This window comes from Alligator mississippiensis, chromosome 1 (assembly GCF_030867095.1).
Source record: "Alligator mississippiensis isolate rAllMis1 chromosome 1, rAllMis1, whole genome shotgun sequence".
Lineage (NCBI taxonomy): Eukaryota > Metazoa > Chordata > Crocodylia > Alligatoridae > Alligator > Alligator mississippiensis.
Genome location: NC_081824.1, coordinates 245,006,230 through 245,031,684, shown reverse-complemented (window position 1 = coordinate 245,031,684; position 25,455 = coordinate 245,006,230). Strand labels below are relative to the sequence as shown.

General features: G+C 45.8%; 1 protein-coding gene across 2 annotated transcripts; it reads right to left on the bottom strand.

Moving 5' to 3' along the window:
- Positions 1-511: 511 nt before the first annotated feature.
- Positions 512-25,455, bottom strand: LOC109280405 (cell cycle control protein 50C). Of its 2 annotated transcripts, XM_019476442.2 has the most exons (7): positions 23,349-25,455; positions 20,306-20,416; positions 16,005-16,106; positions 9,929-10,019; positions 7,994-8,134; positions 6,611-6,820; positions 512-4,765 (listed from the first exon to the last, which is right to left on the bottom strand). In XM_019476442.2, exons 1-7 carry the CDS (start codon positions 23,550-23,552, stop codon positions 4,578-4,580), a joined length of 1,047 nt encoding a protein of 348 aa, XP_019331987.1. In that variant the 5' UTR covers positions 23,553-25,455; the 3' UTR covers positions 512-4,577. The 2 variants fall into 2 exon arrangements, with proteins under 2 accessions (XP_019331987.1, XP_019331988.1); XM_019476443.2 differs by lacking the exon at positions 20,306-20,416.

Sequence of the window (25,455 nt, the reverse complement as noted above, 5' to 3'; positions counted from 1 at the left end):
TGGTGGTGTTAGCTTGATTTTTCAAAGGAAGGTAATGTGTTTTACACTGCCATGAATCATTAAAGTGTATGGCACTCTGTTAATGTATTAATAATCTCCATTCTGCAGACCTGTTTGTCCTGAATAGACACAGTATATAAATAGTTTTCTTTCCCAGATAATAGCCATCTGTTTCAGAATCATCAAAGAATGCAACCTTTTATTTTAAGTCCAGATGAGTTAAGCAAAGGTGTCTTGTCTGCAACACAGCAAGACTAACCAAAGCAAGCAGATAGTGGAAGTAACTGTATTAGTAATGAAACTGCAAAGCCTGAAAGAGACTTGGCAAACACAGTAACCATAGTGCTATTGAAATGTCCTGTAATTCATGCTCCAGTTAATATATATTTCCCATCAATGAAATTCAATGCTGATGGGATCTGGCAACAAAATATAAGGAGTGCAGCAGTGTTTGACATTAAAATACAAGTCCCTTGTATGCTGCCATTTAGAAACTGATTTCAATTCAAAATAGGATTTTTATTTTTTATTTTTAGTGGAATTCTTTTCCCTGGGAGTAATGTTAAAGGTGAGCTACATAGCCTTCAAGGTCAACAATGACTTTATTAATTCAATTTAATAGCACCCATCAAAACTACAAGTATATTCATTAAAACACAGAAAACAAAATACAAAACAAACAAAATCCTATTTACTTCAGCTGCTTTAGTCCAAATTCCCTCACTTGAGCCTTGATTATGTCCACTGGTATGAATTTATTCAGTAATTCCTTCAATTATCCACCCCTCCAATTATTTTATTGACCCCAAATATTCAAATGAATAAGACTGCTTTAAAAATAATTTCATTCCTGTATTTACCTGGTCCATAAATAGCTGATGACAAGAAAACTGCATCCTCTGCACTACTTTAAGCACATATGATGACATCAACTGTGGCAAGACAAACACACTCTTGCGCTCAGCTCCTGGCACATAACTTCCTACGGGTTTGGTTTGGTTTTGGGGTTTTGGGGTTTGTTTGGGGGGGGGGGGGGGGAGGTTAGGGTTTTTTTGCACATAATAAAAATACCTGGATCTGTCTGCTTCTCAGTGCTGGCTATAGTGGAAGGCTGCAAGATGAGGTTATAAAGCATTAGTGGTGATGGCTCCAGTTTTTTCCTTTGCAAGCAAGAATGAATGGGAGCATTCTGGAGTATTGCATGATTTATTAGGGTAATAGCATCCTTAAGAGAGAGTTGAAACACAAACAACTTCATCATTTTGCAGTTTCTAATACTGCAAATACCAGCAATAATTCTCTTAGACTTTACCACAGTAGTGCTATTGGATTGGTCTTACTGTGGTGGGTGTGAAGGCCTGCTTTCATTAGCATTCTTAAACTTCAATCTTGCTTTGCCAAAGACAAGCCTACATAAATAACGACATAGGAAATAAGTCATCTACTCTTCAGTATTCCTGATATGTAAGCTCAATAAAATTGTAATCTCCAATTTTTACCTATCAGGATGCTTTTCCGTAAAACACATATGCTACCTTATGGCATGAGAATGGCAGTAATTCTCAGGCTACCAATTTGCTGAAAAAAGGCAATACAAAGTGAACTCTTAGGTCCCTGAACCTCAATGAGATTATGACTACTGTGGTGTTTTCACAGCTTTGCTCCCCATGACTGGTTTAGGGGTCTGAAAACACAGAAATGTTTGTGTCTCACCTAGGTTTTGTTAAATGGTTTGTTACAAACCAGTCTGAGTGGGTTCAGAATCATGAGTCAGTTTCCTTTTTGGATCAGTCCCATTTTGTGCTTAGTCCAACTTGATAACTCCCACCATGATTAACACCCAGAATGTTCTATGAGTTAATTCCTTGATAACGACCCCAATTTGAGTTCACAGTCATCTGTACAGCTTTTTTTACTGTGCCAGAGTGCCAGCCAACCTGCAAGATCCTCACCTCTTTTCCAGCCCACCTTTCAGCCAGCTATAATGCTTGAAACAGTATAATGGCATCCTACAAGCCTCCAATCTTGTCACAGGAGTCCTGCCTCAATGTAGGCAGTGTGGAAGACCACCAGAGACCTGCCTCACCTCAGACACTTTCCTTCCTCTTCAAAGAAGCTTAGATAATACTCTGTAAGAGTGGCAATATTCTGGCAATCCCCTCATCCCTTTACTCCCATCATTTTGGGTTAGGGATACCATGTGAAATGACTCAAAAGATGTAACCGGAAGCATCTACACAAGATGTTTACTGCAGAGCTACCTAATTAGCTCTGCAGTAAACATCTTGGCATCTACATGTGCAGCCCTATTGGGACCCAGAAAACTAATTAACTCCACTGCACAGTAGTACTTGCAACTGCAGCACCACCACACATGCAGAAGCTGACTGAGGCATATGGGTGCTTCAGTGCAGGGGCTGTTTGCTGGCCCCACACTGAAGCACCCTCAAGCCTCAGCCATCCCCTCCACAGCTTGTTGAGCTGAGCAGGAGCAGCCCTGGGCGGACAGGCTGACCCTCCCCCAGGTCCCCTGCCAGCTGCGTTTGCGCCAACCCAGCTCATGTTCAAATGGAATGCCCAGGAGCAATAAACTCTGGAGCACTAAACCCTGGAGTTTATTGCTCCACATTAATTGCACATGTAGACGTGCTCACTGAGTCACTAGGATTCAAAACCAGTAACCTCCCAGTTCCAGTGGGTTATTCCAAGGAGATTATTCAGAGGCCATGATAAGAATTAAAAGAATGATACACCCATAGTAAAAGAAAAGAAAATGTGCTTTTGCTTTCTGAGGCAAGACCTAAACAGCAGCGTAACAGAAGGAAGAAGATTCATTATATGATAGTATTTCCCTCTTCGGGGTTTGAAGACTTCATAAATGTTAAGACTACAGGCAACCTACTTCCATGAACAGTTGAAGGATAATAATGGGTATATTGTAAGCATTGCTTGCTCGGCTAAATGGGTTTTCTAAATAAGCATTTTTTTTTAATTTGGGTGTACTCCCCCCACACTGAAATATAGATTATTGTTTATTCTTTTCCTACCTAACATTTTTACCAGACTCTGAATGATGAAATAAAACCAGTGACAAATGTTCTGTGGCTAATACACCTATAATGCATAGCAGCTCCTGAAACTCTGTTTTGAGCAAAAAACAGTCCTCTGGTCTGTCTGAACACAGGGCAGGAAGCCAGAATTTCTGAGTTCTAATCCCAGCGCTGGCACAGGTTGTTGCCTCAGTAACTTCAACCGAGTCACAGAGGGTAACATTTTCAAAAGTGCCTTAAAGATTTAGAATCCTAAGTCCCATTTCTAACAGTGATTTAGACACATAGGTAGCGTCCAGATGAGCAGGGGCATGCGTTTGCAGAACAAATAGTAGCAGCACAAATTGCTGCTGCTACTTTATGCTGCAGTGCACGCCCCTGCTCGCATGGTTTGCAGCAGGACACAATGTCCTGCTGCTCCATGTACTGCAGGGGGCCTGGCTGGGGCACAGGTTGCCTCAATGCAGGGCTAGCCAGCAGGCAGCCCCCATCCTGAAGCACCCTGTGGCCTAGCCAGCCAGGGAATAGCACATGGAGATGGGGCAGCCTGTGCGTTGAGGCACCTGGCATCCTATCCAGCTGCTCCCCGGCTGGCTGAGGCACAGTGTACCTTGAGATAGGGGAACAGGCAGCCCTGGGCTGGCTGATCCCCTGACTTTGCATGCCTCAGTGCAGGGGCTCTGCTGTGAAACCCTGTGCTATGGCATGCTGTGCTCCAGCGAGCCACGGAGCAACTGCCTGGGGAGCAGTGTGCCTCAAGACAGGAAAGCAGGCAGCCCAGTGAGCAGGCAGCCATGCATGGTTTAATATGCAACACATGCAGTTTGTGGCGCTGCAAAGAGGTTTGCGGCGACAAATCTCATGTGCCTGCACATATGGATCTGGCCTTAGAAGCCTAAGCTTCACTACAAGTATTACTTCACATAGAGTATTGCTTCACACAGAGAGGTCCACAGCTGGAGCAGCTACCAACTCATGGGGCAGCACCAGCTCCTGCTATGCAAATTGCAGCAGTCCCCACCTCTTGCCTCCCCCACCCCACAAAGATGGCATCCAGGCTGCTGCCCCAGTTCCCCCTGCCCTCAGTTATGCTACTGACTGAATCAGTGGGAGTTTTGCCTGATTACAGATTCAGCAAAATCTGAGGACCTGAGTTTTGGCCCTGCATTTGTACTCAGTAATCACTCAGATGATCTCTTGAGGCCCCTTCCAGTCTCACTTCTCTATGAATGCACTGGAGTTCATGATTCCAAATAAGTACAGCACTGATGCGCCTCTCAAATCCTGAAGATTGGTTCTTAGTAGAAGACTGACATTTGGGGTCATTCATCTGGAGTCACCTAATGAACTTGTGGTTATTTTGTGTTATGGAAGAACATCATGATGCTCGGGACTTCTGTATGTTCACCACTTCTTCTGTGTTTGAAATGATTCTACAGGGAGGAGGAATGTGTGAAAGGTCCATGCTTCTCTGTCCTCTTTTCAGAGGAGTGCCTTTATTTTGTTCCAAAGAGTTATATTGTCTAGTTATCTCTGAAAGTAAGTTTTCCTTTTTTTGAGCTTTAAATGAATGGCAGTTATGATAAAACCTGCCAGCATTACCACTGCACCAGAAACCATATAGGCAATTCCCAGGAAGAGGCTGCTTCCCCCACACCACACCACAGTTGAGAGAATCAGGTATTTCTTCCCTTTGAACCTGGAAACAGGGAAATCTGATGGGGGTGAAGTTAAAGTTTCATCAACAAATAGTAGCATATTGTCTGTCAGCGACACAGACCAGGCAGACCTGCCTGGGCCAAGAACCTCAGCAGCCACACCCGCAGTAAACCCCAGCTAATTAACTCTCCCGCAGCTTAGGAGCAGCAAGCCTCCTCACTGGCCATTAGGAGCACTACCTATCCACTTAGCATCAAAAACTTGGGCCTTGGGTCTGCAGGCCAGTCAACAGTTCTGCTGTGGCAAGCCTCCTAGTTCCTACACTCTGGTTCTCCTGGGCCCTGACCCTGGTTTTCGGCTTATTTTTGGACTTCAGCTTTGGATTTCCCTGTGGTTCTTTTTCCTGGCTCCTGACCCTGGTTTGGTTTTGTTTTAAGACTTTGCCATGTGGATCGCTCTCTGGATTGGTACTTGGCATCTGATCCCTGGATCCTGACCCTGGACTATGTTGTGGACTCTGCTTCTGGATTTCCCTCTGGCTTTGGTATATGGATCCTGCCCTTTGACTCAGCCCCAGGCCCTGCTTTCCCTCAGTGGCCTAACCATTATGCCAGACCACCTATGCTGCGGTCCTTTACACTGTCATGATGAAATGTACAGAGAAGAGTTGGCAAAAGTATCTTTTGCTGCCTCAAGTTGGTGGGTAGAGGTAAGAAGTTCACACATGCATCACGATGGCCTCTCATAATAGCTCCAGAGGCATGAGTTCAGTGCCCTGTAAACAGGTACCTGATCATTCAGGCTGGGGAGTTAAAGGTAGCCAAACATATATCATTCCCTTGTATGCCACTGGCCTGCCTCAACTACACTGGCCCTATAGTCCACCAGGCTTATGAAGACCATTGATGTGCCTTTACAAGCCAGATTATGAAAAAGCCCTTGGATCCTTTAATGTTATGATGTCAGGGTCATGTGTCATGTAACTGTTTAATGCACTAGAGTTACATCAGGGTTTAACTGGGCCCATAATATTTAAAGGGAACACATCAAATGAACTGGGAAATCTGGGTGGATATTGTACAAGAGAACCACCTCCTGCAGACACTAGGCCCTGACATGCCAACACTCTACATAATGCTTGTAGGACATCCCAATCTCTTCAGTGTGAGACACTAGCATCCCAGGCTTCATCTCTTAGAACTGGATGATATTACAACACTTTGCGGGCCTTCTACTTCAGCTAGGAGTATGAGAAAGTCACGCCATTAGGCTGATGACTTATGCCAGCACCATCCAGAGGTAGATGCAGCAGTGTCAATGGAACAGTACTTCAGGCAGCCCAAGTTTAACACTTGGAAAGGGGACCTTGCTACAATGGCACAACAACTCCTGTTCCCATAGGTTGCATCTCCACTAGGGATCTCTGCTGACATAGCCATAGCAGCACAGACTCTTTCAGCATAGAAAAACCTTTGTTCTGATAAAAGAATAGATAAACCTGTTCTCCACTGACACATACTCAACTGGAAAAGGTCCTCTGACACATGAATATCTTACCCCTGGAAGGTAGCTCAGTGTAAAATATATTGATTTAAACTCCTGTTTTAGGTTACCTGAAACAAGTTCGTTTCCCAACCTCTGTACAAAAGCTGGCACTGCTGTGCTTCATCTCTAAACATCAGACAAGCAGCTGGATCAGACCTGAGGTACAATGGCTTAAGCTGGCACTTGAGAGATGCGTCTAAAGTCACTAATGCAGACTGCAGAAAATCCAGGGTTGTCGTCAAAATTGAGATCTTCCTTAGGGCTTTATTTCTTGCTATAATGCTGCCAAGCCAACTATCATCTAATTTATACCTATCTAAAAACGAAGGAATACATCAGGCATGATGAAAGGATACTGTAGAAAATGCGAAAGGTGTAATTCCCTGCTGGGAGACCATCAGCAAACTGCTTGGTGCGGCTGAGGCGACGGTGGAGGTTTCTGAAAGTGTGGAAAGCTGACACCCGCATCCAGATGATAAAGTCATCATTGATGTAACCATTATTCCTTTCATTCTCCTCATCCAATAAATAGGCTGGTTTCTGCCAATAGGGAGGCCTTGCTGTCCCTGGGGAGCAAAATGGAGAACAGGGAAGAGCTAGCAACGTTAAGAATGCTGCTCAGACAAGAAGTTACTTACAGACTCCTGCTGGGCTTCTGATGTTTAACTGAGGATTCAAGAGCATAGAATGAACAGAGATTTTGCCCTGCATTCAGCACAACAGAGAACTGTTTCCATCCAAAGATCTTAGAACATGAATGAACTGAGCTTAATTATATACCCGTGTGGTAGGTAAATGTAATAATCCTTATGTAATAGAGAAACATGTGCAAAAGAATTAAAGTGATTTGTGCATGAACTATTACCATTATTTCTGGTTCCCACCTTCCGTACGCTCATCACATGGCAATGCTCCCACACTTAATCTTATCACCCCCTCTTTTTGATAGCCTGTTTTCTGCATGTCTTTTCATAGCATCTGATGAAGTAAGCTGGAGAGCACAAAAGTTCACGCATCTCTCATGCAGTTAGGCTATAAAGTGCATCTCTACCCTGCTTTTTGCAATTAATTGTTTACCTTTGCTTTGATAGGTTGTTTCTTTTCTCTTTGCTCACAAAATACACTGAAAGATAGGTTAACATTTATGCATTATTCATCTGCAGTTGGTAGCTGTGGTGCTGATCTTGCACAGACTTCAAGTTTTTTGGGGCAGGGACCACTTTCCTGCTCGGCATTTGTACAGCATCAAGCAAAGTGGGGTCCTGGTTCATGATTAGTATTCACAGGTCCTCCCCCAACACTAACAGCAACACTATCAGTAGTGATGCTATTAATATCAATGCTATTAATATCAATAGTGACAGCTAGTCATCATTTTAAAGAGCTAATGAAGATGACTATCTGACAATAAGTGCCACTTTATTTACTCTTTTTGCCCAACAGTCTTCCTCGGTAAGGAGAAGAGAGGAGAAAGACTTCACTTTTCTGTCTTTCTGGAACATTGTTTTCTCTTTATAGCATCTGTCTTTCCATCCAAGATGCTGATTATGGTGTTTTTCCACCGAGAACCTGGAGAACATTTTGTGAGGTTGCTCTCATGGCTTTTCCATTGGATAAATTCATCGCCAGCAGGGAGAACACACAGACCATTCTCACAAGGCCTGTGCCTGTCTCAGGGGGTGTCCACCCACAGCAGGCAGACTTTAAAAATAAGGGAATGCAAATGAAATAATTCTTACCTGCAAATGCAGAAGTGAGGTTGTGCGATGTTGGATTGTGAAACTTCACATATTTATCTGTCCACCAACTATTTCCAGTCTTTAGTAGTGGGACTTGGATAGCAGTGGATAAATTAGTATAGTAAAAAAGAGAAATTGTATCTGCAGAAGGATCAAAAGTAATATGTATTATTAACTGCCCTGCAACTGCCATCTGTCACTTCAGTAATTAGCATGACCAAGTGAAAGCTTGAAGGTGGGTGTGTGCATGTGTATGCCCACACCTACACAGACACACTAACCCCTCCCCTCCATGGAACAGAGAGAAATAAGAGATAAGAGAAGATTTTATGATTTTTTCAGCCTCTACCCATTTGGTATATTCCACCAGAAGATTACCACTGAAGAGCCTTAAACAAGAACAATCTTTGAAGTCTCAAAGACTGCTGCTACTCAGTTACTTACTACAAAGTAGATCTTTTTTCTTTGTTCTGCCTTTCAAAAAGGTATTATACTCCAGGGTGTGTTGTATGTGACAAAATAGAGTATATTCAGACACCAGGAGAATGGCTGCAGCATTAGAAAAAGTGTGTTTTACTGCAGATGAGCTTATTCAGGGCAGCTTTCTTCTTTTAAAATCCCAGAGGAATCAAGAAACTGGTTGCTTCTTTTCATGTAAACAATCTAAGGCTAATATTATACTTCCTATCAGGAGCTGCCCTCAGTTCCCTGTATCAAGATAAAAGCAACCTGTGCCTCTTCTCTACTGAGATGTCAAAGTGAGATAGCTAGCTCTCTTCCTATATAAAATCAATATTTTTGGAAGTGAACATAAAGACCAGGGAGTCTGTGCCTTAAGGAAACATCCTGATTTGTCTTTATGAGACTATCCAGTGAAGTTGAACTAGTCTAATTACAAATTATTTGAAAACTGGTACAATCTCCTGGGTAGAAAAGTGCATTTTTCAAATGATGTTTATGTCACATGATTGAAAAGCTTTCTTAAGTCTCACCAAGACACAGGCTAACATGTCTGAAGCCATATTGGTTGGTTTGCATGGAAGAGTGGTGCCTCTCTCTCTTTTAGCAAGTGGTAAGAAGCCTTTTCAAACAGGTTAGATGAATTCTACTGGGCTAGTATGACTGAAATACACACTTTCTATGCCTATGAAGACAGGGCCTATGCATGCACACTTTGGTCTTGTCTACACACAGAAGTTGTAATAGTTCAACTACACCAGTGACATTTTAGTGACACAACTCCTCTCTAGTGTGAACAGAGTTCTACAGCATGTGATGGACAACCACCACCACCATTAGGGATGCTGCTCTGAGGTAACTATGTTGGGAGAAAAAGATCACACTCACGATTGACAGCTGAGTATAAAAACATTCTGCAGATCAGGATTTAAAACAATTTACCTTGAACCTGGAAATTTACCAATGCAGGTTAAATCACTCCAAGAGAGAATTAAAACAATCTAGGAATGTGTCCACATAAGGGTATGTACTGATTTAAAATCACAACTGTAGTTAAATCCATGAAACAGAGAATTTAGGTTGGGACCAAATAAGTTTTTCTATTGCAAGAATGTGTTGTTTCACACTTGCGAGTGCATCACCCTATGAAGCTAGATCCTGGGTCTTCTGTGCTCACCCAGCTGCACACTTTCCAGCTAAGCTACTTTACTAGGCTACTCAGAAGCTCCATCCTGCAAATGGTTTGTAGGATTCTTTGCAATCCTCTAGACACGCCGATGTACTTAGGCCTGTAGGCAAAGTGGTAGGATGCTATTCACTGCTGTTCGGCATCTCCATTCCAGTCACGCTGCCTAACAACTTCCACAAGTGGGAGCAGAGACTAACAGTGGGGCTCTGCGCAGACTCAGGGTCACAGAGATGTCTCCACTGGGTATAGCCATGCAGTTGAATAAATGAGACGTGGAAGACACCTACCATTGAACATGCTGTTGGCGATAGCACCGCATGGAGCCATGGGAGTTCCATTACGATAGGTTGAGAAAGGTGCACAGTTGCTGTTACGAATCTGAATGTAAAGCCACAGAACAATTACATCTTTTCCTAAGCAACGTTTGCTTAATATTGTATCTATTTCCCCTTTTTATTTTTTTTAAAACACTAAACACCTAGGAGTCTCCAGGGCCTCTCAGTCACTTTGGAGTGAGTTGGGGTCAATGGACAGAGCATTAGCAGACTTATGCTCTGCTCCAGTCTCTGCCAGTAGCTTGTTACATGACCTCAGATCCATTCCGCTCCTTAGAGGATCTCCTGTGGCAACACAGCCCTTCTAATTCTCCTCTACTGCAGGCTATAGCTATAAACCACAGCCAGATCTCAAAATAGCAGAGCTCAATATTTTTATCCTTCTCTCTTTTAATTTTGAAACTCTGGGTCTGGGCCCACCTTTCCCCTCTTTGGGTTGTAAGAAATGTGATCACCTGCAAGGGGCTGCACTGCCCCTTTCAAGTCTATGATTAATGTCACCTCTGGGAGGTCTGAAGTCACTGTGGACATTTTCCTGCTGGAATTGCCCTCTGATATCAATTCACAGAGCGGCTGCAAGCCTTCTGGGTTAAGTAAGAAAACAACGTTCATCAGCTCTGCCTCTGATGCACTGTTTGTTGGGTTGTCCTAGAACTGACAAGCTGTTGCCCATATGTGCAAACAGGAAAGCAGGCATGGGCTGCATGCATGGGAAAGTAGTTATCATGGGAACATGCTTTGAGAGCTAGAAGGAAGCACTTGCAAAGCAGAGAGAGACAACTATGGTGGCAAAACCACAATAACTGGCCAGACAGCACAGCTGGAAACTACTTTTTAATCAGGGTAAATTAGTTTTAAGTTTGTGAGGGTGATTTACACAGTTAACACAGTGATTTTATCTCTTATTTCCTCTAGTGGTAGATGCTGCTGTCTTATCATATATCAAATTCTTCCTGCTGTCCCTTTCTGAATCATAAAGGCTCACATGATTCTATCTTTATTTCCCCCAACAACAAAAAAAGAAAAACAATAGAAGCCTGTTTAATTAATTAAGAAGCAGAAAGCTAATTCCCCAGTGTATCCAAAGCCACTGCCCAACAGAGCTGAATTTGTAGCTGAAAACTATCACTTGGAAGGAGGGGGATTTGTGTATTCATTTTAAACTATGATTTAAACAAGCAAGAAGAACTGGAAGTCATAGCACTGTCAAGGAACTATGACGTAACTGGAGTAACAGAGAGTTGGTGGGATAGCTCGCATAACAGGAGCACTGTCATGGATGGGTACAAACTGTTCAGGAAGCACAGGCAGAGGAGAAGAGGAGAAGGAGTTGTGCTGTATGCAAAAGAGCTGCATGATTGCTCAGAGCTCCGGTATGAAACTGGAGATAGGCCTCTAGAAAGTCTCTAGGTTAAGATTAGAGTGGAGAGCAACAAGGCTGATGTTGTGATGGGTGTCTACAATAGACCACCTGACCAGGAGGATGAGGTAGACAAGGCTTTCTTCAGACAATTAGCAGAAGTTTCCAGAGTACAGGCCCTGGTTCTCATGGGGGATTTCGATCACCCTGACATCTTCTGGGAAGTCAATACAGCAGTGCACAGGCAATCCAGACAGTTTTTGGAGAGCATTGGAGACAATTTCCGGGTGCAAGTGCTGGACAGACCAACTAGGGGCATGCTCTTCTTAACCTGCTGCTCACAAACAGGGAAGAATTGGTGGGGATGTAGAAGTGGATGGTAAGTTGGACAAAAGTAACCACAAGATGATTGAGCTCAGGATCCTGACAGAAGGAAGAAAGGAGAACAGCAGAGTAAGGACCCTGGACTTACGATAAGCAGACTTTGATTCCTTCAGGGAACTGATGAGCAGGATCCCCTGGGAGGCCAGTCTAAGGAAGAAAGGAGTCCAGGAGAGCTGGTTGTATTTTAAAGAAAACTTACTGAAGGCACAGGAACAAACCATCCTGACGTACAGGAAGAATAGCAAATATGGCAAGCAACTAGCTTGGCTTAGCAGAGAACTCTTTGGTGAACTTAAACACAAAAAGGAAGCTTACAAGAAATGTAAGCTTGGACAGATGACTAGGGAGAAGTATAAAAGTATTCCTGGGGCATGCAGGGATGAAATCAGGAAGATCAAAGCACAACTGAAGTTGCAGCAAGCAAGGGACATGAAGGGTACAAGAAGGGTTTCTACAAGTATGTTAGCAACAAGAGGAAGGTCAGGGAAAGTGTAGGTACCTTACTGAATGGGGAGGCAATCTAGTAACAGTTGACGAGGAAAAGGCTGAAGTATTCAATGCCTTTTTTACCTTGGTCTTCACAGGCAAGATCAATTTCCAGACTACTGCACCAGGTAGGACAGTTTGGGGAAAAGGTAAGCAGCCCTCAGTGGTGAGAGAACAAATTAGGGACTGTTTAGAAAATCTGGATGTGTACTAGTCCATAGGGCCAGATGCAATGCATCTGAGGGTGCTGAGAGAGTTGGCTGATGTGATTGCAGAGCTGCTGACCATTATCTTTGAAAACTCCTAGTGATTGGGGGAGGCCCGAGACAACTGGAAAAAGGCAAATATAGTGCCCATCTTTAAGAAAGGGAAGAAAAAGGAACCAAGGAACTACAGACAAGTCAGCCTCACCTCATTCCCTAGAAAAATCATGGAGCAGAATCCATTACCTAACCCAGAATCCACTTCTAAACACTTGGAGGAGAAGAAAGTGATCAGGAACAGTCAGCATGGATTCACCAGGAGCAAGTCATGACTAACCAACCTGATTGCCTTCTATGATGAGATAACTGGCTCTGGGGATTCATGGAAAGCAGTGGACATGCTTTACCTTGACTTTAGCAAGGCTTTTGATACCATCTCTCACAGCATTCTTTCAAGAAAGCTGAGGAACTATGAGTTGGTTGAATGAACTGTAAGGTGGACAGAAAGCTGCCTGGATTGTTGTAGTAAACACGTAGTAATAAATGGCTTAATGTCTAGTTAGCAGCCTGTATTAAGTGGAGTGCCCCACAGGTCAGTTCTGGGGCTGGTTTTGTTCATTAATTCCATTAAGGATCTGGAAGATGGGATGGATTGTACCCTTAGCAAGTTTGCAGATGGCACCAAGCTGAGTGATGTAGTAGACATGATGAAGGGCACGGCTAGGATTCAGAGTGACCCAGACAAATTGGAGGATTGGGTCATGAGAAATCTCATAAGGTTCAACAAGGGCACATACAAAGTCCTGCACTGAGGACAGAAAAATCCCATGCACCAGTACAGGCTTGGGATAGACTGGCTAAGCACTAGGTCTGCAGGAAAGGACCTGTGCATTACAGTGGACAATAAGATGGATACAAATCAGAAATGTGCTCTTATTGCCAAGAAGGCTAACAGCATACTGGGCTGCATTAGTAGAAGCATTGCTAGCAGGTCAGGGGAAGTAATTATTTCCCTCTATTCTGCACTGGTGAGGCCACGTTCAGTGAGGCTATGTTCAGTTTTGGGCCCCCCACTATAGAAAGGTTGTGGACAAGTTGGAGTACATCAGAGAGCAACAAAGATGGTTCGGGGGCTGGGGCACATCACTTTCTGAGAAGAAGCTGAAGGAACTGAGTTTATTTAGCTTGGAGAAGAGAAGGGGGATTTAATAGCAGCCTTTAACTACCTGAAGTCTAGTTCCAAAGAGGATGGAAATAGACCGGGGGTGGGCAAAATACGGCCCGTGGGCCGCATCTGGCCTGCCAGGCCATTCTATCCAGCCCGCAGGGCCCCTAAAACATTTAGAAAATTAATATTTATCTGCCCCTGGCTCCTGTCAAAGATGACAGGGTCAACCACTCTGCTTGTGTCTGCTCTCCGTTGCCACTGCTGCCCCATGGGCCAATGGTAACGTGGCGGAGAGGCAGGACAGCCCTGCGCAGGCTGTGAGTGGCTGCAGCACTGGGTGCCAGCCACAGGGAGGGGGAGCGGCTGCTTTCTGCCCTGCGCTGTGCACCAGCTTGTTTCCCGCCACCACTGTTCAGTCCAGACAGGAAAGTGTGGGGCACATGGAGTCGGGGCTACATGCTGCTCCCCGCCCGTACCACAGGGCTGGGACAGGCAGGGCTGGGAGCAAGCGGGCACACGGGAGCTAGCAACAGCTGGGTGGGAGCGCAGGGCCCACACCAGTGTCCCAGAGCCAGTGCCAGCAGGGCCCAGGGCAGGGCAGCAGGAGTTCCGCAGGGCCAGCAGGGGCTCTATGGAGCCGGGTTAACTCCCCCCTTTCCCTGCTGATGCAGCCCAGCCCGGCTCCACAGACCCCTGCCAGCCTGCGCCCCACACTCCTATCACCCTGCTCTGGGCCCCACCAGCGCTGGCCCTGGGATATTGGTGCAGGCTCTGTGGTCCCGCTCGCTTCCACTCTCCCCCGCACTTTCCTGCCTGCCCGCGGGCCACTCTACACTATATGGCTCCCAGACCCACACACACATCCACACAAACCCCCATATGCAATCATTTCTGCATATACTCCACAAATGCGTGCAATTAGGACAAAAAAAAATTAAATTAAATTAAAATATATTATTGTGGGTATTTGATTTTTAGTACATAATTTGGTTTTTCCCCCCTAAAATGACAAATCCTCTTCCCCAAAGGAATAATTCCAGGGACAAGGAGAGGGTCTTTTGGTAGCAAAGGTCAGACATTAGGGGTGGGACTTCCAGTTCCAAGATGGCAACCAGGGGGTGGGGCTACCCATATGGCCCTCTACAGCTTGCCAAAACGTGGTAAGTAGCCCTTTACCTGAAATAATACCCACCCCTGAGCTAGACTGTTCTCAGTGGTGACAGATGACAGAACAAGGAGCAATGGGCTCAAGTTGTAGCAAAGGTGGTTTAGGTTTAGGCTTGAGAAAGCCCTGGCTGGGATAATCCAGTTGAGGCTGGTCCTGCTTTGAGCACGGGATTGGATTAGATGACCTTCTGAGGTCCTTCCAACCCTCATTTTCTGTGATTCTATGACTCCTCTATAATTTAGTGCTCCCAGAAGGAACAGGTTTGATAGGTCTGGAGTCAGGACCGATTTCCTTTATTCATCCTGACATAACATATAGCAGGTGAAGCAGTAATGCAACCTTCCCCAAAATTTCCCAGCCATGAGTCTCAACCTCTAATTAAAAGGACTTTTAGGGGAGGGTAGTTCAGTGCCACTGGTAGCTTGTTGAGACAGTCACCAGAGTTATAGAATCGTTTTTTGAAGTTGGCCCCATTCCACTGAAGCCGGCGAGAATACGCAATCTGCATTTGCAGCACCTTCAACCACAGGAGTTCAGGCTGCTTGATGTGCTCCAGCAAATTAAGCATTACAACCTGCCTGCTATTGGGAGCAGCATTATTTGCACTGACTGGAGCAGGAGTTGGTATCCTTCTCCAGAAGGATACCAACTCAACTATGCTCACAGCAAGTCAGAGATGGAGCCAGGAACAGAACCCAGACCTGTGCTTTAACCACTCTCCTCTCCTCTTCCATACCTCTCACCAACTCATGTCACATGGGCTTAACCACACAGCAGTGACTAAGCTTTGAAAAGCTTTACTGTATTACTCTATCCAAGCCAAACACCCAGACACCTGCATTAGAGGCTATAGCGAGCTTACAGTAGCTCTCTGTACACTAAAACAGGGCTGTACAATAGCAGCCTGCAATGCAGCCTGTGAGGGGTTAATTTATGCTCTCCAGGCTCTGACCCAGTTGCTGTTCTCCCCCTGGCTCCAGCTGTTCTGGGCTCCCCTTCCCTCTTCTGGCTTTTGCTTCATCACCCCATCTTAGTGGGTGGTATGGTGTGGCTCCCACCTATGGTGCTGAGGGAGCTCACTGCCACAGGAGACCGCAGCTAAGATGCAGAGAGTGAGGCCAGAGCACCGCTCACATGTCATTTGGCCCAAGAAGCCCACAGCTTGCACTGGTGCAGTCTGCTCCAGGGGGTGTGTGGCCCCTGTCTGCTTAGAAATTGGATGGCCCTGCACTAAAATATTGATCATGCAACAATCTTACATCTGTATTTCGACCCAGCAATTGCGCGTTGCTCCTGGACATGACGTACCGACGGTGGTTCTGATAAAAGTTTTGCAGGCCGTAGTACATAAAAACATCACCCTAGAATTCAAAAGAAGAACTTAGGCAGTGAGGGAGTATAAGCAAAAAGATATATTTTACAAGCGCAGGCAGCTGTATGATGACTATTTACATGCTCATGGTGTTAACGTTACAGCTGATCAGCTTATTTGAGACATCCATGTGCTCTGGGCTTGCGGACAGAGGAGAGGTAAAACACCATCATTCCCCTACTCCTTGTAGTCTCAATCATTGGGTAGGACATACTATGGTAATTCAAAGCTATTATTTTACTCAAAGTAACAGGTATTGGACATGATCCATCAAAACTTGGTTCACATGAATAAGCTCCCTTGTGGCACTTCAGGAGTTCAGTTCCTAAAGATCTTTAAAAATCTAGATGCAAGCTCCCAAGTACCTAACAGCATTTATACATGTGCTCCAGGAGTAGAGGCAGGGTGTGCTTTAAATAGAGTGGCTCCAAGAGCCACACTAATTAAAGCACTTGGAGTGTCTCATGTATCAGCGTCCCCGTGCTGAAAAATGGTGGCGGGGGCACTTTAACTAAAGCTTGTCAAACGAGATTTAGTTAAAGCGCCCCCACTACCATTTTTCAGCACGGGGATGCTGATACACAAGATTCTGGAGTCTGCTGGAGCGTGGTAATTGCCAGGGATCCTTGTTTTCTCTGATTAAAAAATCCCAAATTATGATTAAAAACCCCAAATCTGTGTTTTTCCACATCAATAAAACATTGTGTTCAACTGATACCTATACACACACACACACACACACACAAACACACACACAATGTTTTATTGATATATTTATCATTTTAAAGTAATTTGGCAGCCTACCAGTGCCTCAATCATAAAGTACATTCTAATTACCTATATATTTTGGCATTTGATTTTGTTTCTTTTTTTATCATGGAAAATCAGAGCTTTCCCTGCCACCTTCATTCACCAGGACATGGGTCCAGCTGCGGCTATCCTGCCTCTGCTACTTTGTGGCACTGAGCAGCCTTGATATACTGCCCCGCCCCCCCCCCCCCCCCCCCCCCCCCCCCCCCCCCCCCCCCCCCCCCCCCCCCCCCCCCCCCCCCCCCCCCCCCGTGCCCTTGATTCCCAACCTGCAGCCCTCCGTCCCTGCTGGTTCTCCTCGCTCCCGACTCACAGCCCCCAGTTACCCCCCCACCCCAGCCAGCCCCACATGGACTCACAGCACTTGCAGCAGGGGAAGGGGGAAGAGGTCTTTCAGGGTCTGTGAGAAGCTGCATGATCGGGCTGCCAGGGGCTGGTGTCCATGCTCTCAGAGGCAGGGAAGGCCATGTGAAGTTGGGAGATACTGCTGGCTTGGAGGGGGGAACATGGCTAGGCTGCCTGGTGTGGCATGAGAGCCCCAGACTGGAACAGGATAGTGCCACTGGCATCCCCTCCTCCTTCCAGCCCGAGCTGGGGCCAGGCTCACTCTGCTGCTGCCCATATGAGTGGGAACTGCTGCAGCCACAAGTGAGACTGAAACCGCCTGGAGCCCCTTGCCCTCCTCCAGCTGCACACAGCATGGCCTGGGCCAGAGCCATACTTCTAGTCCTCCCCATCATGTCCCAGCCCCAGCCCCAGCCAGTGGTGCAGGGCAGCATGCGGCTCCCCAGCCACTGCCTGACTTCCCGCCACCCCTAAAGAACACCCTCCCACCTCCTTCCCCCACTAGTGGGCCAGGCACCTCTGGGCAGGCCTTGGTGGCAGCAACACTGAGCTGGGCTCATTGGCAGCACCAAGCATTGCCTCAAACCCCACTGCCCTGCTGCAGCCCCAGCACCCGGATTCCCTGTCCCAATGCCGGCAGGTACCCTAAGGTACACAGACTCCCACACACATACACCACACTCACAACCCCTCCACACACACATGCCCCACACACAGCTCCCTGGACAGTCCCCAAGTCCTGGCCCTCCAAGCCCCCCGTCCCATAGACTTACCTGTATCCAGCTGCACAGGCTGCTCCCACTACCCCACCTTGCTGTATGGCCAACCGTGTGTGTGCATGCGCAAACACACATGGTGCTCCCTGCCTTCAATTTCCCTCTCTCTGCTTCCCTGTGCCCCAAGTAGCTCCTTGTCAGCTGGAACATTGCCAGCCTGCAAGGGAAACCCGAAGCTGCCAGCTTCAAAGGGGAAAATCCATGTTTTTCTCCTTTAAAAAAGGAAATCACTTTTTTTCCATAGGAAATGGAAAACTCAGATCCCTGGTAATTACCATGCTTCACCAGACTCAGTTAATCAAGTCTGCTCTGATGCACTCTCGGAGCAGCCTCATTCCTTGTATATAGGCACCCTAAGTTACTGAAAATGGGAGCTGGGTTCTTACGTCACTTAGGGTCAGTTTTTTAGAAGGGTGTAAATCCTCTATCTAGAGGAGGTCTAAGCTAAGCAGAAATATGTACCTATTCTTTGTAGCCAAGAAAGGAATATATTTTAGCTTTGATTTTAAATGCTCTACAACTCTCAAAACATTCTTGCACCACATGTATTAGTCTATCTAATATCTTTGTGGCCTCTTCTGTGCTGAGGAACCTCAGAGTGGCTTAAAAAATTTAAATTGCACACTCTGATCACTACTGAAATATAGCCATCCCATGAAGTAGTCTTATTTGTTTGTTGTAGTTCAGGGTTCAGCAACGTTTTTGGGCAGAGTGCCAAAAACACCAGCAAACTCAATTTGTAAGATGTTGATGTGCCAGGGGCAGATAGCGGGACAGCCACGAGGGGCCTGATCCTCATTGTGGAAGCACAGCCCCGGCCCCTTCCCTGCCCTCTGTCCCAAAGCGTGCATGCTCTGGCACCCATGCTAGGGGATGCCTATCCCTGGTGTAGTTTGTTTTCATTGTTTTTAACAGTGCTGGACAATATCCTTCAGCTGTTTAGGACAGAAAAGAGTAACTTTTCCAGTTGAAACTCTAGAATTAAATTACTAACATGGAAATGGAGCCAGGACATTAACACTACAGCCCTTGTGAAAAGGGCTACAAGAGGTTAACTGTATTTACTGAAATCCAAGATGACTTCAAATTTAAGATAACCCCCTAAAATAATTAGATTCTATTCATGGAAAATTATAAATGTTATAATTTTCCAGGTATATAAACTAAATAGTAGAATGCCATCTTAAATTTGTCCAACCTCACTTAGGTGGTAGGGAAAGCATTGGTGAGGGGTGAGGGGCCAGTTCCCTACCCACTGCCCTCCCACTCCTGCTCCCCCTGCTGCCAGTCCTACCATATGCCCCCCTTGCCCATACCTGCCTCCCCCAGCCCCTGTCACCCCCACCTCCTGCTCCCCCTGCAGCCTGCCTCCCCAGGCCACTTGCACCCTATGCTTGTGCCTGCCCCCACCTCTTTGCCCACCCCCCTTACCTGCTGCTGCAGTTCTTCTCATTCAGGACACGCTGCAGCAGCATGGCCCTGGCCCAGCCTTACCCAGGGAGAAGCGGTGGCATTCTCCAGCCCCAACAGGTTGGGGCTGGAGCCAGAGCAGAAGGTAAGGGGGGACAGCACAGCTGGGAGGAGGGGAACAGAGGGTAGGGAAGGCAGGCACAGGCATGGGGGGTGCTGGGGGAGGAAAGCTGCAGGTTTCTCCCCCCCCCCCCCCCCAATTTCCCCTGTGCTCCCCCCAGCCATGTTCCCCATCCCCCACCAAAAACTATTCTAGGTTGGGGCAGGCAGTGGCTCAGCTCTGGCTTCAACCTGGGATCATAGTCAGATCAGAGCTCCCACCTGCCCCAGGCTGGTACTCAAATCCAAGGCAAGGCTTTGTTTTCCCCATGCGGGAACCTAATTTTGGATTCAAGTAAATATGGTAGTTAACAAGCGGTCAAGATTTAATCTCTTTTGAGAGATGTTCGCCTAGCAGCACTGTACTCCCAGGGTATAGACATGGGCTCACTACTGACTCAGAGGGAAGAGAAGTCACCTCTTGAAATGCCACCAATTTCTAGAGCCTCTATTTTCACCGCATCTCCTGTCCAAGTATTAATGAGGCCTGACCTTGCTTAGTTAACAGAATGTGCCAGAATGAACACCAGTGGCAAAGATTTAGCATGCCCAAGGTTTTAGGTTTGTGAAAGATAGCCAAATAAAGGACTGCAAGGAAATTATTTTGTCTTATATAGCCAAACATATACTTCATATCACATAGGAATTTAGTAGCTATAGTTTGTGGTTGGTTTCTCATGTTACCTACCTGTATTTTTTCCTCTAATTTGAAGTCAGCAGAGCAGAGGCATTCAGTATTCCAATTAGAGGAATTTTCACGCAGTTTTGAACAATTCAGGCATTTGTCTGAATAATTAATCTATTCAGCATAGAAACAAAGCAAGAATCAGATGCTGTAGGACATCCCCTTGAGTCAGCCACATGTCTTAGCTGCTAAGACTCAATAAGCAGTTCTCATGTGTTTCCAAGGAGCATTCAAGTAACCAGGGACAAATATTTTCAAAGCAAGTCACTTACTCAAGACTGGGATGCCCATTTTAGGCACTTTGAACACGAAATCTCATTGAATGTCAGAGGGATTAATGTCTATAAGTCAGATAGGTACTTCTGATAATTCTACCCCCATCCATGAGACTCCTGTCCTGGCAGCTGAGTGTACTTCCTCCTTCCCCAGAAAAGCAATGTACCCTTACACTGCTCAATAATCATTGGGGACCTGGTGACCATCTATAAACTCACTAGGGGGGACAAGAAGGGTTTGGGGGAGACCTTGTTTCCCCTAGCGCCCCCCAGGATAACAAGGAATAACGGCCACAAGTTGTTGGAGAGTAGGTTTAGATTAGACATCCTTAAGAACTACTTCACAGTTAGGGCGGCTAGGATCCAGAACCAACTTTCAAGGGAAGTGGTGCTGGCTCCTACCCTGGGGGTCTTTAAGAAGCAGCTCAATGCCTACCTGGCTGGGGTCATTTGAGCCCAGTTTTCCTCCTGCCCAGGCAGGGGGTCGGACCTGAAGATCTGCAAGGTCCCTTCCGACCCTACTTCTATGATTCTATGATCATCCCATCTGGCTGGTGAAACAATTATACTAACAGATAGGGGTGTGCGAAGCGGGCCCTATTCGATTCAGATTCAACCTGAATCAGGGACAATGACTTGATTTGTTGATTCGGATCACTGTCCCTGATTCAATTTGGCCGAACCTGAAGATTCAATGCTGATTCAGAGAATCAGCAATTCGGCCATAGACGGAGCTTTAAATGTTTTTTCTACAGACCTCGAGGTAGCAGGCATGGCTCATGATACCTGCGGTGCTGGGGCACATCGAGCATCCCACAGGAGTGTGGGAGCGCCCTCCACGTGCTCAGTGGCGAACCTAGAAGTCCGCCGGGGAGCGCGCACCCCCCGTGATCACAGGGGGAACCCCTCAGGTGTCCCCCGCCAGACCCAGTTGGCACCAATTGCTGAGCCGGGGGAGGGGGGATGGGGAGGGGCGGCTCAGGGGGCCCCCCCCAGCACACTCCCCAGTGAACCCGGAAGTGGACCAGTGATTCCCAAGGCAGGGCTGAAGCCAGCTGGTACACAAAGAGCAGAGCCATCAAAAAAGTCACTGAGACAAGCAATATATCTAAATTGGCATCATTTTGCTCTGTTTAACATTTTGCATTTATTTAGCACCTTCTACCCCAAACAAATGCCTTTAACGCTGAAAATGACCAACACCCTATTATAATTGAATATTTAGCAACATCTTTTCATAATAAAGACTGACAATTTAAGGGCTGACAGTATATGCTTAGATTATACAGTATCAGAGACAGAGTGAGCTGCAAGGCCATCATAATGTCTGAAAAATCCACTTTTTTCTGTAAGGAAACCAGCTCACACAAATGATCTCATGTTATTTTTTTAATCCCTTGGGTCATACAAAAATATCCCAGTTATCCTCGTCAGTTCTAGTACACGGTATGTGCTCCATACCACATGAATGCTGCATATGGCAATGTACATTAGATAAGGCTGGGAAACCTGGGGTACTGCACAATTGATTCACTGAGTAACCAAGAGTAAATCATTATATGTTTTAACTTATCCTGTGTAAAACTGATATTCAATTACTTACCTATACCTAGAGCTGGTTATTTATTGTGAATAATGCTACTGGTAGATTTATACCGCTTTTCTGTTCATAAGTCAGTCACAAAGTGAGAGTGGTTTCTGCATATGCATTTGCTGTTTCATAAGTATTCACCAACATTGTTTACACAACCAATTTTAACCTATGGGTAGTTTCTGAACAGTTAACTTGGACTATTGATTATTTCTTGTGTGTGATTAGTCAGCTCAGTCACCTGGTAGCGTACTGATAATAGCTGGAAAACCAAACCAAATAAAAAGCTGATAATGCATCCCCAAAACAGCTGATCAGTTTCTTAATCACGTGTGATAAAGTCTTTGAAGCTTTCAAGATTTGATTATTCTCACAAGTTCTGAACAGCTGCCAGAAACATCAAAATAATGTGAATTGATAGATGTCCATTCACATTATTTGACCATTATCAGTCGCTCTGATTTCTCACTTGGAAAAAAACAAAACAAAAAACCAAAAATGGCACTTTACTTTAAACTCGGCATGTTCCCGTGCCCAGCCCAGCACATGCCCAGAAGAGGCAGCACGTTAGTTGGACCCAGCTTGCCCGACATCTGTATAGATTGGGCGCTTTAGTGGGCCTTTTTTGGTGCTTTTATCTAATAGCCGATTGAATCAGCTTTAGCTAAAAGCACCAAAAAGCCCCCTGAATTGCCAAATCTGTACAGATGCTGCAGAGCCAGGTGGAAGTAACACATTGCTTCTTCCAGTAAAGCGCTCTCTTTTTTTTAATGTCTGCAAAGAGCCGTAATGTTCCATCAGGTCTACCTAGAGTAATTTTGTTAAAAAGCCTGGACACTTCCTTTTGTTGTCGTTGTTTCTTCTTTTTTTTAAGATTTTTAAACACAACCAATGTTTATTTAAATGTTCCAGTAATTACAGTGACCAGTCTATCTCTTCCCCTAAGCACATGGAAAAATTACAATGCGGTAATCTTTTTCCTGGTGATCACTATACTTTCATAGGGGCACTGCAGATTCTAAACCAGCTGGGCCAACATACTTGTATGAAGGAAGCACACACAAGTACACAATATCATTGCAACCATCTTTGTTTTGAAGCACAAGCTCACTGTTATTTTTCTCCTAAACGCAATTAAATCTCTATGTAATAACATGTCAAAAATACACCCCAAACCAACCTGGACTTCTTTGACGCTCCTTGCAGACAAGATGAGGCAGACTCCCATGGTGAGGCAGAATACACCGATGAGAATGAAGCCAGAGAGGACAGACGCAGGTGTAAGTTCGGGCTGCCAGGCTGACAGTTTCTGTTGTTTGAATGCGCTGTTATCTGGACATCTGGAAGGGGGGTGTTGTGCATCCTCCCTGCTCTTGCTTGTCATGATGTCCTCGTTGGAAAGGGGCAAGTCTATTTGGGCTGGAGAACTAAATTTTTGACCTTTTCTGAAGGCAGAAGCTGTGCTGTTTTTTTCAAACCTTTGTTACTTCCTGGTATTACTCATTAACTAGCTCTCCCTTCCCCAGCAAAGACTTATCTTTTACATTGATGCCCTGATGACTGTAACCAGCTTGTGCCATCACCTGCTGGTGTGCTTCAGACAGTTGCTGGGAAAACATCTAATACATTATGACTCTCCAAGATAGTTACAGTCTTTTCCTGCCTCACAGTTTAAGTGTTTGTTAGATTTGTCTAAGCTCTGAGCTACCGATCACTGGCAGCACAGTTTCTACCTGGAAAGTGGATACTTGCCATTCTGGGGTACCATCAGATCCATTACTCTTTCTCCTCTTCTTATTTCCCTAGCTGCTTCAAACAGAGATGGGTTATAACAAGCAATGGTCTACTTTGGCTTTCCCAAGCAGCTGAGGCATTGGGTGACAGTGTGTAAGGGCTCCTATTCGGTGTCAGCCTGAGGCAACGTTTACCTGAAACCAACCAGGATACCTTGAACAAATGCACAGCACTGAATCATTGGTGTCAGCCCCTCTGAGCTCTTAAATGCCACTTTTGACATTATACATCATTTCCTGTGTGAACTGGGAGCACAAGATACAGGGAAATAGGATCCCTATAGCTACTAGGGCTGCATGAAATTTCACCGGCAGTTTCATTTTGGCACTGTTTCAACTCGTTTGGAGCTCGAAACAGCAACATCAAAACAAAACAGAGAGCTTTGAAACAGCCTCAAAATGAAACGAGGCAAGTCAAAATGTTTTGAAATTTTCTAAATGTTTAGAGTTTCACCTGCAGGGAAACAGAAACTGAAGTAAGGAGAGGGAGGGGGAAGAAGGGGGAAGGGTGGGGAAGGAGTGCTCTCATTATTGACTGTAGCTGGCCAGTGACTGTCATCCTTCTCTGAGGTCCCTTCTAATCCCAGTGCTCTGGGGGAGGGATGGAAAAACTGCAAAGAAGGCAGCATTGTTTGAACTGTCTTCTGCCTTGGTGTCAGCTGAGTGAGGGCACACCTTAAAACACACACAGTGTCACCCACCCATGTCATGAGTTTTGCCTGTCAGGAGCTAGAAGTGCAGGGCCCCAGAGCCCAGACTCCCCCTGCACTTATGTCCTTGACAGCTGGCAGGCTTTGTGGCCACAGCAGGGCCCAGCAGGCCTGCAGTTTTCACCCCCCTCTGCCCCAAGAAAGACACAGTCCCACAAGCACCCATGTCAGCAGCCAGAGGTGCAGGGCCCCAGAACCCAGAACCCCTGCACCGATCTCCTTGACAGCTGGCAGGCTTCACAGCCACAGCAGGGGCTAGCAGGCCTGCAGCTGTCACCCTGATGCACCTTACATACACAGTATCACCCATGTCAAGAGTTTTACTTGTCAGCAGCTTGAGGTGCAGTTTCCCCGAAACCCCTGCACCTACCTCCTTGAAACTTGGCAGGCTTTGTGGCCTCAGCAGGGGCTAGCATGCCTGCAGTTTAGACCCCACTGTGGTTTAACACGTACACATGACATGAGTTTTTTGCTTTCAAGACTTTTAGGTGCAGTTTTCCTGAAACCCCTGCACCTTGGCAGGCTTCATGGCCTCAGAAGGGGCTACCATTTCTGCAAGTTTCATTCAAATCAGGCCAGAAATGACAAAGTTATAGGCTGTTTCGAGCTTCCCCATTATAGCCTATGGGCGAAATGTTGAAACAGCATTGAAACAGCAAAACTGTTTCAACTAAACGAAACGCAACAGTAATTTCGAATCGAAATGAAATTTGAAATGCTGTTCCATCAAAATGTCAAAATACAAGTCAAAATGGAATGGTGCCGTTTTGCACAGCCCTAATAG